General features: G+C 36.5%; 1 protein-coding gene across 2 annotated transcripts in view; it reads left to right on the top strand.

The window, feature by feature from the left end:
- Positions 1-13,794, top strand: part of LUZP2 (leucine zipper protein 2) — a 270,961-nt gene that overhangs the window by 238,088 nt on the left and 19,079 nt on the right. For both annotated transcript variants that reach the window (XM_015630315.2, XM_015630312.2), the window contains one exon: positions 1,696-1,860. In XM_015630315.2, coding sequence (XP_015485801.1) covers positions 1,696-1,860 — 165 coding nt within the window. The remainder of the gene's footprint in view (positions 1-1,695; positions 1,861-13,794) is intronic.

Genomic DNA, 13,794 nt, shown 5'->3' with positions numbered 1-13,794 from the left:
CCTTCCCGCACCTTCCTGCACCTTCCCGCACCTTCCCGCACCTTCCCGCACCTTCCCGCACCTTCCCTTTCCTTCTTCCCTGCCCTGCCCTGCCCCGCCCTGCCCTGCCCTACTCTGTCTTGTCCTGCCTTGTCCTGCCTTGCCAGATTTTCTTAAGTGTTATTTGTATGCTTTTATATTGATATCTTACTGTAGGTAATAACCAAAACAGTTACATATTTGCTTTCCATTGCAAGCAAATTGGTCTAAAATAAAACATATGCATATATGAAACACAAATTATTCTGTGTTTTTTCACTCTAGTCTGCCCCAAGGGTCCTGGTAGCAAGAACCTGAGTTACCCTTGCCTTGAGGGCCAGGTCATAGCATATTCCATCTCCTATTTCTTTAATTTTCCCTATTGTACTCTGCATTAATAGTCTTTCTATGGCTTATTTTTATCCTACTGTTGAAATACACTCTACTAACTCGCTTTGTTTGTTTTTTTAAGAAACACTAAGTTTTTTCCAGTTATGTGATACATTCCCTGTTTTCAGTTCAGGGGAAGTTTATCTGAGGTAAAACAGAATATTTGTCATGTTCTCAAAAATATTTGCTAAGAAAATAAACTAAAACATGCTGTATGCCATTGCTTAGGATTAATAGGACTATGAAATACTTTCATATTTTATGTGTAACATTTCACATACTTGATATGCAGTGTGCAATGTTACATACACGTTTTCCACCATATATACATACATTTTCCACCAGCTTTTGCCATGGTATTCCTTGATTTATGTACCTTTAAAAAATCTTTGATGACTGAAACATGAGCATATTCTGTATTTACAGATGTATTTTTAATAGAAAAAAAACCTAGGTGTTTCTTTAAATGTCAAATGCTGCTAACTCCCCTTGAAGTGGATGTAAGAACTTACTCAATGGCTAACATCTGACATGTGTCTTGCTTTGATGAAACAAAGATTTAAAATATGATTTCCTCCCTTCTGTATTTATCTCATTGTTCGTGCTCTCAGCTTACTTCAATTACAGACTTCTATTTCCATTAGTATATCTATCTATGTTTCTGGGAGTAAAATACAAATGTTCTAACATGAGTTGCAAGTTGGTTGCAAGACCAGTTTTATTTTGGTCTAATGGACAGCAGTGGGTCTGGATAAATATATGCTTAACTGTTAAAAATATCTATTTTTTTTTTTTACTATAGTGCAGAAGTATAGTATGCTCATGAGAGAAGCCATCTTACTTGGATTAAAATCTATCTGTAATGTGGAAAAATACCAATTTTTTTAAATATTATAGACAAAATTCCATGCCAAGTCTGGTCTTGCAATACTTAGGAGTTCTCTGTAGATATTATACATAAAAGGCTGAACACTGTAGGATATTTTGTAAATTGCATTTTTCTTTTCAGAAAAAGATTAAATTTAATTATTATTTGCAATAATCAATGAGGATAAAACTGCATGAAGGGATGAGAAGAGCATGCAGTGACTTCCTAGGCAGTTTGGTGTCTAATGTACGGTAACCTAATCACAGAAGAATACTGCTTTAGACAGTCTTACTTCCTTCCATCAGTAAGAAAAAGCAGCAGCTACTCCTAAGAGTTTGCTTTAATACAGGTGGAGAAAGTAAGAAGTTGTGTTCATCATAGTACATCTTAGAGAACTGATAGTTTCTAATTTTCCCCAGGAGTCACAGCTAAAAGCTCTGAAGGAGACTGTGCAGCTTTGCTTGTCTTCTGTTCTGCGCAATCAGCCTCCCACAATGAATCTAATCTCTTCAAAACCACCTGAGAAGCTGAATTCCTCAAATACAAAGAGCTCCAAAGTTCCATTTCAAGTGACAAGTACCAAGGTATGATTTCTGTCTTGGGTGGGGATTTTTTAACATCTTCAAAAGGTTGTCCAAAAGGGCTTCATACTGAAACTAAGGAGGAATTCAAAATCAGTGGAAGATTAGGACAAATTTTGAGGATAATTCTAAGACTGTTTCTGATGTCAATAAATTGTTTTCTCAGTTGGGAAGCAGCTACATTTTACTGAGTAACAAAATTCTGTCACTTGGCAAATGGATTATGTCTGCACAACAAATCTACAATGAAGATGGATTTGCATTTAAAATAAATGGGGGTGTTAATTCACAGGATCATTTACCTCTTAGGCACTGATAATGAGTTTGTGGTAATACAGCGCTAAACAGTAATTTGGGGTTTGCTTATCATGGTTTCTTTCAATGGAAAAAAAAATATATATATAAAAACTATAAAATAATCCAGGACACCCAAATCAAAATTGCCAAAATGGATCAATGAACTTGAAAATAGGCCATAGGGAATATTCCAGTCTTGCAAGATGAGAAGGGCAGTTTCCGAGAAAGCAGGAGGAAAAAAGAGATGAAACATGTTTTGAGTCAATAGATTCAAACATTAAAATACAGTCAAGATTTACAATGATTAACAACTGTCCTAGTAATTTTCATCTCCAGTGTTGCATTTTGCTCCTGAATTCAACTGATACAATAGATAGATCTAAAGAAATCCGTAATTTCAGTGAAAGGAAGGAAAGGACACTTCAATGTCCTCCTTTCATTCCAAAACTGAAATAATTTATAATTTGTATATGGCAGTTGTTTGTATTCACTCTTAGTGCACAGGCTGAAGCCAAAAATTAGTAATCTTTTTATATGTAATTGAAATTAAAATACAATTGTGGAAAGCAGAAGATAATTATAAAACTGGATATCCCATCACTAATATTAAAATTATGACTGTTGATTACTGTTATAAATGCAAAGGCAAATTCGTGATACGAATTAAAAAGAAAGATTTATTAATAAACAACAAAGAGCAACAACGATAAAATACCACAACAAAATAGTCAGCACAGCGCTGGGTGGACAGGGTCTACACCAAAGGTATAGGGTTCCCAAATCCACGCTTGAGGGTTTCCAAGCCTCGGTTTTTATAGGGATTTTATGTCCTCGGGCAAAAATTCCAAGCATTCCATTCACCAAGTGTCCCTGATCGTCCAGTGAATGGATTTCCTGACATGGAATAATAGAGTTAACTAGTGTCCAGACAGAATCTCCTCATATGCAAAGGATATTCTATATGTATTTCAACTTGTGTCATCAGAGCAGAGTAGTGGAATCCGGGCTGGTGCAGATGGGTATCTTGGCCGTGCTTTCCCCTTTGTCCTTCTTGGTTGCTTTTTCCAACACTGGTTCGACAGGTGGGCTGTTCAGGTCTGGCGATGATTATCTTTTTGGAGTTTGTCTTTTTGTCAACCTGATTGTTCCCCACAGAAATCTGTAGGGCGTCGTTCAAGTCCGGAGGTAGGTATCTTCTCCGAGCCAGCTCCATTGTTGTTCTGATGGCCCTTGTCCTGTCTATTTGTCTGAGTTGATGGGTTTCCCTGAGTTCGTTATCTTGGGTGTTGGTTGCAATCTGTTGCTTTCCAAAGGGGGTCCCGACCAGACCCGGAGCAGGGTTTTTTTACATTTTATATTTTACATTATTACAAACACATTTATCTTATTTATAGCTTTCCGAATTTTTAATACATACAATAATTTATTACAATTACTTAATAACTGTTTTACAGGAAAGAAGCAATCATTCCCAAAAATGATTACCTCTGGAAAAAAAGCAGTGTGTTAATTAGTAGCAGCACATGGGTATGATAGTGTTCATGTAGATTAAGCTCACTGGATCTGTGTTGTATAAGACAGCAGACCTTTCGTAGGTCATGCAAACTCAAAAGCACTTCGGGATCTCAGGAGCATATTGTTCCTAATTAATGTGGCGGTAAAATTGTTTATCTTGCTCTTATTGTCCTTGTCTTCAGTTTGGAAGTGTTCATGCCTCTGTCATGAGAGCAGAGAAGTACTGAAGAATAAGGGCCAGCTAGACATTATGTCTGTGTTTAAAACTGATCTAGGGTTAGAGCCTTTGGAGAACTTGAGGTCTCCTTCATGTTATAGATAGGGAACATGAGAATACATTTGACTGAAATAGAGAGTACTCTTCCTTCTTTTTTTTTTTTCAAATGACCATAATAGATTTTGTGTTTAGTGTAATTGCTAAAACATGTCAGTACTTCTGTGTTATAGCCTTTTGAGAAACCAGCCTTTAGTCCTCTATCCAGAAGTGCTTGAATAAGTTAAAATGACTCTTAATAGGCAGTTCTCATATTTCTCTGCACTTGGCATATGCCATGAAAATGTCTGAAAGAATAGTGGTCTGTAAACCTCTTCTTCCACACATTGACACCTCATTATTAAAAATCCGTGTATTATCTGTGATTATAAAACTAATGAAATCTGCTACTGTGAATCAAGCTGTTAAAGAATCATAGTCAGTCACCCTGCGTACTCAGATGTTTTTCTATTATGATACCCTTTCTTATAGATCTTCTCCTTGGCTTTTTTTACTCTGTGACAAACATCAATTAACTCTTAAATACAGATCTGTAGCTCTCTTTTTCATTATTATTAGATTTGCATAAATATTTTGATATTGCAGGCTAGTTTTTTGGGGGAATATAAATGTATGTGATTATTTAAATGTATTTTACATAGAAGTGGGAACTTAAGATGAGCAGCACTTACAATCCTGTCCTGTCTCATAAGCAGCACTTTCACCTTCAGGCAACATATGATAATTTGTCTGGTAAATATTTTAAGATATTCTCATCCAGCCTAAAAATTTCTTTCTAAAATGTCAAACTTACTTTAAATCTATGGAAGGATAAATCATTCAGTGTGTAATAGCTGTACCACTTGGGGACAATTTCCCGGTGGGGGAGGGAGGGGGTAAAATTCCTTATTAAAAAAAGAAGTTCCAAATTAGTAGGTTGTATATTTGAATTCATTATTGGTAAACATAATACCTGACAACTTGTTAGAGGTATTTATCACAAGAAGCTGGTGTAGAAAGAATAAATAGGAAAGCAAGTTGCCACGTTTCTTGAAAAGAAAGTACTTCGTCATTTTGTTTTTTTTAAGAGAATGTGATATGAAAAAGAATAAATTAGGTTTAATGTTGAGGGTTAGGTGTCCTTTTTTTTCTTTTTTTTGTTTTGTCATTCTGGCCTGCCCCGGGAATTTTTACCCATTAGCTGCAGAGACAACCTAACTGTGGGTATTTAGTGGGTGATTGATAAGGGACAAAGAGTGGCCGGGCCCGGGGGAGGTGGAGGGTGGAAGGGGGCAGAAAAGGAGGGTGGGGACAGTTTTTGGCTGGCTTTCTTCGGCTTCGGGGAAGGACGTTCGTTTTGCTGGGTCTCGGAGCTGCTGCGGTGGGGAGAAGGGAATTTCGCCATCACCCAGATGGAGCTGCTGCTTCTTCTCCTTCTCCCCTCTTTGTTGGTGGCCTCGCACCCCCTGTCCTGCCGGGACGTGTGGCAGTGCCAGGCAACGCCGTGGAGCTGCTGATACACCTCATCCACCGGCCCAGGATCTCAGCTCATCCCTGCTGTTCCAGCCGATTGTTCCTCGGAGCCCTGCAGGAGCACCGGGACTGCCCGCCCGAGGGGGTTTGTGAAAACAAAGCCTCTCCCCCATCCCGTCTCAGCCGAGAAAGCTGTCACGGGGTCCCTGTTTCTGTTTTCTTGTTAATGCTGTAGTTATTGTTGTTTGTTTGCTTGGTTCTAGTAGTAAAGAACTGTTATTCCTATCCCCAGATCTCTGCCTGAAAGCCCCTTGATTTCAAAATTATAATAATTCGGAGGGAGGGGGTCTACATTCTTTCGTCCCAAGGGAGGCCCCTGCCCTCCCTAGCAGACACCTGTCTTCTAGAACCAAGACATTTAAAAAATGTGCGCAAAGCAGTGCATTATTAAGTGCCCGAATCAATGCAAAATAAAGTTATTGTCCTGGATAGTTCATTAATCTGGAAAATTGTGTAGTAATTGGAAATTATTACATTTAAATGATAGAAAAAGTGATCTTAAAGTGATCAAAAGCAGTATAAGTCTGAAGTATTTTTTTTTACATGTCTTAAATATTTGCAATGTACAAGAATGCAAAATACAGAATTTACCATTGTAAATTTGCACTAATATTTCAATTCAGAGCCATTTTGCCTGTCATGGACTTGTCATAACAGGTACTGTTATGTGTACCTGGTACAATGTGTACTGGTGCCTAAAGCTGACATTGGTAAATGGATTTAGGGTGCTGTGCATACAAGTTTCAGTGACACAGCTAAAATAAAGCATAAGTAGAAGGCAGATAATTAATCCTGAACCATGAGGTTTTTAGCATTCTGTATTATTGACAATTTTATTAGATAGTTTTGATACTTCGAGAAGGGTGACCTAGAACAGAGGCTAGAGAGAGTTAAGAATAAAGTAGGTATTTCTTGAAAGGTCTTAAAAGATACACCTTGAGTAGTATAAGAGCCTGGCCAGGGCTACACCCAAGATAAACCTAAAAATGGTCTCAAAAATGGATGACTAGTCACGAGGTCTCTACATTTTTCTAAGTTTTGGTCCATCTGCATAACAGGTTTGTCCAATTACAGCTTCAGGTTATGAAGTTCCATCCTTCTTGTTTTCTCTCTTCAGTCCACCACTGTTTATGCTTTTGGGCCTGGAACTTTTAACAATTGCCCTTGATATCAAGCTAGAAAAGGAATTGTTTTGTCTACCTACTCTGTGAAGAGAGCTCAAAACTTAATATGAAGCTCAAAACTACACACCTAGGCAGCACAGAATATGAAAAATATGAAAGCTTAAACTTAAGGTATCAGTTTCTTTTTCACTGTAATGTCAATAATTATTCTATGTTCTGCCAGTGGAAAACACTTCCAAACTCCTTGACAGATGGACAGATGACAGATCTTTTGTTGTAGCACCTTTCTTGCCTCCTTCCCATTACAGAGGTGGTGATGAAAGGGAATAATGAAGACTGAAGAGGTCTGAAACACTGCTTTCCTTTTTATTCTCTAGATGAATGCCCAAGGACCTGGATACTTAAAGAGCCTACTTTGTGCATGAAAATCATAATATTGACTGTGCTGCCAGTCATGGGAAGTGTGGGTTGGTGTAATCAGAGAATCAAAGCACTGGTAATGAAGACCTAGTGATGAATTTTCTGCACTTAGTCATGGCATGACAAAAAATCTCTGTGAATTTATATGGAGCTAGCGGAGAGATTACATTCTTACTCCATTTCTATTAATTCCTCTTTCTGAAAAAAGTTTATCAGGTTATTACACCTTACAAAAAGCAAAAAATTGTAATAATACCTTTGGCTGTGCTGCGTAAAGATAACCTGTGCTCCAAATACAACAAAATGAGCTGTGGGACATTAACGGCAAACCAAACTCAGAAGTGAAAGAGAAGAAAATTCTATTTCACATACCAAGGTTGAATACAAAAATCATGAGGAACACAGTGATTGATTGTTCCATGTATTCCTCAAATTAATTCCTTTTTTATAAACACCCTGCAGGTTTTGTGTATTTTGTGAACTGCACTATTCTAAAAGTGGAAATACACTTGAATTTCAAACTAAACAATGGTACCCATATGTACATTCAATATTGTACATAGCATAGGTTGAAAGACAACCTATGAATGCCACATGACTGTGTGGATACTAAATGCAAAAAGCAAGCAGGGAACAGAGCCTGTGTGAAACGAAGTCATACAGACTTCTCACTCTGACTTGGGAAAGCATAAGAAGGAATCCAAACAGTCCTTGGTAAAAGACAACAATTTGCAGGTGTTGTTTAGTCAAGGGGTGATGTTCCACTTAACCAATGACAGTGATGTGTACCTTTAATGACCAATGAGAGTTTCACCTTTTGGACCTTTTTGAACATGTGTATAAAAGCAGATTAAGAATAATAAACTTTGCTCTTTTGGACAATGAAGCTAAGGGAGTCAGTGTCATACTGCTTCGCCATTCCTAATATACTGCGACATGAGTGTCCTTGTCTTGATGGAGAAAACACGGGCTGAACGGAATAAGAACTATCTTTCTGTAGAAATGCATAGTACAGACTGAAAGGCCAACTACTACTCCATTGTGAAAAGATTTAAAGATCTTGCAAGAAATTTAATCACTTTTGTGATTAAAAACTTCAGCAAGGAGTAATTTCTTTTGCCTCAGATATATATTGTGAATATTCAGGACTCCAGCATATATTACTGAGTGCAAAAATTCAGAAAGGTTGAAGTACTGTGTGCCATCCTCCCTTTCTTTGGAAATAATTCTCTCATTCCTCATCAAAGTAAGCTTGGGGAACTTTATATCTTTGTATAGACTAAAAAGAGTTCTTGCTGGAGCAAGGAGAAGAGCTTGTGAGACTTTTCAGAGAAGGTACAAGTCTGGAAAGATTGTCAAGACCAGGGTAGACTCTGAAGAGCATTTTGAAATGGCCATGTAGGAAATTAGAAGGCTGAGTTTTCTGGTTTGGTACAGAAAAAATGTATTTAGGTAAAATTTAATTTCACTGTTATTCTGAGTACATAAATATTGAATATCTATTACAAATGCAGAGCAAGGTTGCTGAAAAAATAGCATCATCACAGTGTCATGATTCTTAGATTCTTCACTAATTTGATTGAGGGGGGGTCGAATTTGGTTTTGTATAAAGGGTATATGATTTAACTAATGTAGTGGGTTTTAGCACTGGCTAAAATCACCAGGGCACTTACTCAATTCTCACTGTGAGATATGGATTAGGAGAAGGGCAAAACAGGCTCCAAACTTAAACGTTTTGACAGAATATTTTTAGGCTCTTGTTCTTACTTATTTCATATACAAAAGTAGAAATCATTGATTGAAATACTTATATAAAATAATAGTATATATACTAAATATTTAGTAATATATACTAGATCAGTCATACAATGTCCATATCATACATAATATCAGGGTATTTTAATTACAAAATTGACTAAAATTTGGAAAAAATAAATACAGTTATATGTGTACATTTCTTCAAAATATACATTTTGAAGGAATGAAAAAAAGTGTGAAATGTTTGGACCCAGTTCTTAAATTGAGATTTAACAAAGTTTTCATAGCTACAAAACTGAAAAATTAACCATCTGAAAGACCCAAGATACAATTTATCATACTATTCCATAATGAAGGTTCTGACCACTGGATCAAAGCAAGAACCTGTGAAAAATTACTACTGTACTGGTCAACAGTGAACTGAACATAAGCCAGCAGTGTGCGCAGGTGGCCAAGAAGGCCAGTGGCATCCTGGACTGTATCACAAATAGTGTGGCCAGCAGGACCAAGGGAAGTCATTCTTCCCCTGTACTTTGCACTGGTGTCCAAGAACCTTAAGTACTGTGTCCAGTTCTGGGCCCCTCAGTTTAGGAAAGATGTTGACATGTTCAAACATGTCTTAGAGTAGGGCAACAAGGCTGGTGAAGAGCTTGGAACACAAGTCCTGTGAAGAATAGTTGAGGGAGCTGGGCTTGTTTAGCCTAGGAAAAATGAAGGCTCAGGGGAGACCTTATCACTACAACTCTCGACAACTACCTGAAGGGAGGTTGTAGTCACATGGGGGTTGGTCTCAGCCCACCACTGACAGAACAAGAGAATGCAGTCTTAAGCTGCACCAGTAGAAGTTTAGGCTGGACATTAGGAAAAAATTCACTGGAAGAGTGATTGGGCACCAGAATCATCTGCCCAGGGAGGTGGTGGAGTCACCATCCCTGGAGGTGTTTAAAAAAAGACCTGATACAGCACTCAGTGCCATGGTTTAGTTGATAAGGTGGTGTTAGGTCATAGGTTGGATTTGATAATCTCAAAGTTTTTTCCAACCTAGTTAATTCTGTGATTCTGTGATTCTGTAATTGGGGTTATTATTTGGAAATGCTCACAACTGGGGGAAAAAATAACATGTAACCTCATAACTTTATCAGAAGGAAAACCTGAAGGGCACAAAATATTATATATGTGGCTTTATGTTAGATACATAATATATAAAACATATAGGTAATGGTGCTTGGGGACTTGGTATAGTAGTGGATCTGGCAATACTAGGTAATGGTTGGATTTACCTTAGAGGTCTTTTCCAACCTCAGTTTTCCTATGTTTCCATCTATGGTCAGCTATAAGCAAACGGCAGAAGCATTGAGGGCAGCGTATAGATTTGTGCTCCGTCAAAGTCTTAGGAGTCAGCTGCTGGTACCTCAGAATTTATCAGCTTTTGTTGCCTCCTTTGCTTCTTTATTAGTTAGTTTGCCAAACTTTGCTTCTGCCACAGTTAATGATACCACCAAAACCTTCAGTTTCAGGGGCCTGCAGATTATTGTGTTCAACTGGGATTAGAAAACCAATTAAAAAGAGAAAAAGGCAATTACTAAATTTAGACTCAGACACATTTTGTACAATGCAGAAATGACATGCAATCGTATAACCCTTTCTTAATGCTTAAACATTAGAAGAATAAAATGGCATTGAAAAGTTACACTATCCATTGTTTTAGGATTTAATTTCAAAGAGAAAGGAACACGTCTCCTAAAATACTTACCGCAGAAATCTCAGGTACTGTGAGTGTCTGTAAGACTAATGGAGCAAAAATTTTGCTTTTTAATAGATAGAAGGCAATTTAATTACAGAAGCATGACTACCATGACTTGTTTATTCATATAAGTCTCTCCTATTCTGCTTTTCACAGTTACCTTTGGGCTAATAGAGTTTCATTTTCATTACAATCATCTGGACAGCTGCTATAATCCTGTATTAATATTAATGGTGGTTCACAAGGTTATGGCAACTCTTGCTTGTATCTTTTATTTCTGGAATTTACATTAGATTATGTTTTTGCTGTTGCTTCATAAAGATTCCACAGAACTTTTTCTACAGCCCTTTTTTTTCTGTTCCTAATTTTTAATAAATTTTTATTACATGCTGGAAATATGTTTAACAGCAGAGACCATGAGATAGAAAGCTACAGCTCTTGGGGTTTATTACTTACTCTGCAGAATGTACATTAGTACATTATATTGATAGTAAATTAGGTTTAGAGAGTTTTTTCCCCAACTGAATACAATCAAGGAAAATTTGAAAAAAGCACCTGGTACATCTTATTTAGTCTGTAACACCCCCGCAAAAAAACCCCAAACAAACAATATCCTTTTCTTTCAAGTTTTAATGCCATAATCTTTAGCTTCATTTCATTAACTATTTGGCTTTACTCCTCTTTGCAGAGTGTAAATAGCTGGAGTGGCCCATTACCCCAGGGTTCAACTCTGAAATTAGCAATGTGCTAATGGATTAAAAGGTAACTGTTAATTGTTTAGTGCTACACCTTATTGTGGTTGTAAACTGCAGATCTGTTTGCCTGTAAATGAAAATTACTCCATAGCCTCACTCCATATATCCTTTTTTAATTACACTCTTTACCTGTCAGATGTTTCAATAAAGTCTCCCATAATCTAGTACATAATATGTCTCAAAATACTGTGGATTACTGCTTGACAGTGGTTGAAAATATATATGTATATACAAAATATATTTTTTTTAATGAATATTTTAAATAATATAAAAATCCAGATTGTTAGGTATGGTGAATGGTCACACATGGATCTGTGATTAGCATCTACAGCATACATCCAGCTTCCCTAATTTTGCTTCAGTCTAAAGCCACGACCCCAAACTACAGCAGCGTCAAGCTTACTGTGATACTCATCTGATTTCTGGACAAGCTTATTTGTCTCTTTCTCTTTCAGAAACAGAGAAAGAGAAGACCCCTTAATTGCTTTTCAGATGTTATTATTTTAGACATATCTTTCCTCACTTACTCACATCAAGTTGGATTTTTTTAAATTTTTTTTTTTTTTTGCCTGGTGACAGTCGGTGATGATTGGTAAAATGTACATTATTTCTAATTTTAGATGAAGTTGCATTTAGCAGAAAAATAATAATATATTTTTCCTCTTTTGACCTTCCCAGATGATGTGTTTGTTACATGTTCTGTTAAAAAATATGTGCATGTCAGCAATGACAATAAAACTGAATTTATATGACTTTTATTAAATCCTATTTTTCTCATATATTTTGAAAGACGGTAGTCTATATCTCTGTTGGTTGAGCTGTTGTCATGTTATTATATTGTCAGGTAAACTTTTATAAGAGCAATTGGTTAAAAAGGGACTTAAATAAACAGGCAAGTAGAGGGTTTTTTAAAAAAGTTTCCTTTACCGTACTTAAATCAATAAGAAAGCCTCTTTTAAAGCAGAATTGGGGAAGAAAAATCAATGCCTTAACGGAAAAGTGACCCCGTTTATGGAATTCAGGTCATGATTCAGAAGGTTTCCAGCTTCACCAAGTTGGTCTTCCTAGGGTCTGTACTTCATCCAGGGTTGAGATTCTTTGGCTTTGTCTTCCTGAAAATACAGATGTTCGTGTCTGTGACTGTAACTTGAATACCTGTTTCGTTCATTTGAGAAGACTGTAATTGCCTATAAAGCGTATTCTGATGGTCTGTATTATTGCTGCTCTGAGTGTAAGTAATGTTATACAGTGTTCACTATCCCATAGGTAATTCCTTTTTCCTTTGTGATGACTGCAGAAAATCAAGAGTGTTGTTGAAGGAATGTGTTTATTTGGTGATTTCAATTTCTTAGTATTATAACATCAACCTCCCACACACAACTGAAGATGCTAAGTATCTTAATAATTATAGAAAATAAAGTTCCTTTCCCTACAGTGAAGGATGAAGGCTGCTTTTTTTAAGATTTTAGAAGTGGTGGAAAAATGAAGCAGAAGCTACATTTATACATGTAGTTTATATATACATATATTTGCAAGAGGATATAACCATATCTCTAGCAATCTAGCTAAATTTAATTAATTCATTAAGTTTTGTAGCTTTGCATCTACAAAATGCTAGATATTTGAACTTGCCCATTGTATAAGAAAAAATCATGTAAAAATGTAGCTTTTAAAACTTCATAAGGGAATGTGAAATTATAGATTTAGATATAATCTAATCTAAGTAATTGACTTATAAAAACTAATTAAAAAAAACTTTCTCTAACAATATTTATTATATGCACAAGTAAAACAAAACTATATATATTTAAACTTAATTAATTCTATTTACTTTTCTTTTTTGTTTTAGCTACAGATAAGTTAAAAAAAGACATCTTGAGTTACGGCTAAGTAAATGGCTATTAGACAAAATTTGAAGTGAAATGATCCATACAAAGTGAACTAACTGCATTCTGGCATTAGACATAAGTGTTCATGAGCAAATAAGCCACTATAAAAAAGGGTTGCTTTCTACCCCATCTCTAATAACATGTTGGAGTAATATTTTGGCATCACTGATAGTTGCTTTAGGCTGTGAATTTATATCATCATACATATTAAGGACAGAAGAAACCCCTGTGGACATCTTGTCTCACCTAGCATTATACTTGCCACAAAGATTTTCTATGCAAATGTTGTTGTATACACCTTGAAAGTTTTATTCTACCAGTTTACCACTTGTATAAAAACTCCTAGATAATGCTTTCATCCATTACCTTAGTAGCAGAACTTCAGAAAAAAAGGAGCCATAAACATGTAACTCTGACCTTTCCTATTTCGCATGTTGAGATCCAGTAACTGAAGTCCAGATTTTGCCCGTTCTTACACCGACATTCATTAGGGGGTGTCTCGGTTTTAGGAGACAGGTGTCTGCTAGGGAGAGTAGGAGCCTCCCTTCGGATGAATGAATGTAGACCCCCTCCCTCCGAATTATTATAAATTTGAAATCAAGGGGCTTTCAGGCAGAGATCTGGGGATAGGAATAACAGTTCTTTACTA

This window comes from Parus major, chromosome 5 (assembly GCF_001522545.3).
Source record: "Parus major isolate Abel chromosome 5, Parus_major1.1, whole genome shotgun sequence".
In the NCBI taxonomy this organism is placed as follows: domain Eukaryota; kingdom Metazoa; phylum Chordata; class Aves; order Passeriformes; family Paridae; genus Parus; species Parus major.
Note: the sequence above shows the minus strand (reverse complement) of the source record. Positions and strands in the feature narration are given on the sequence as shown.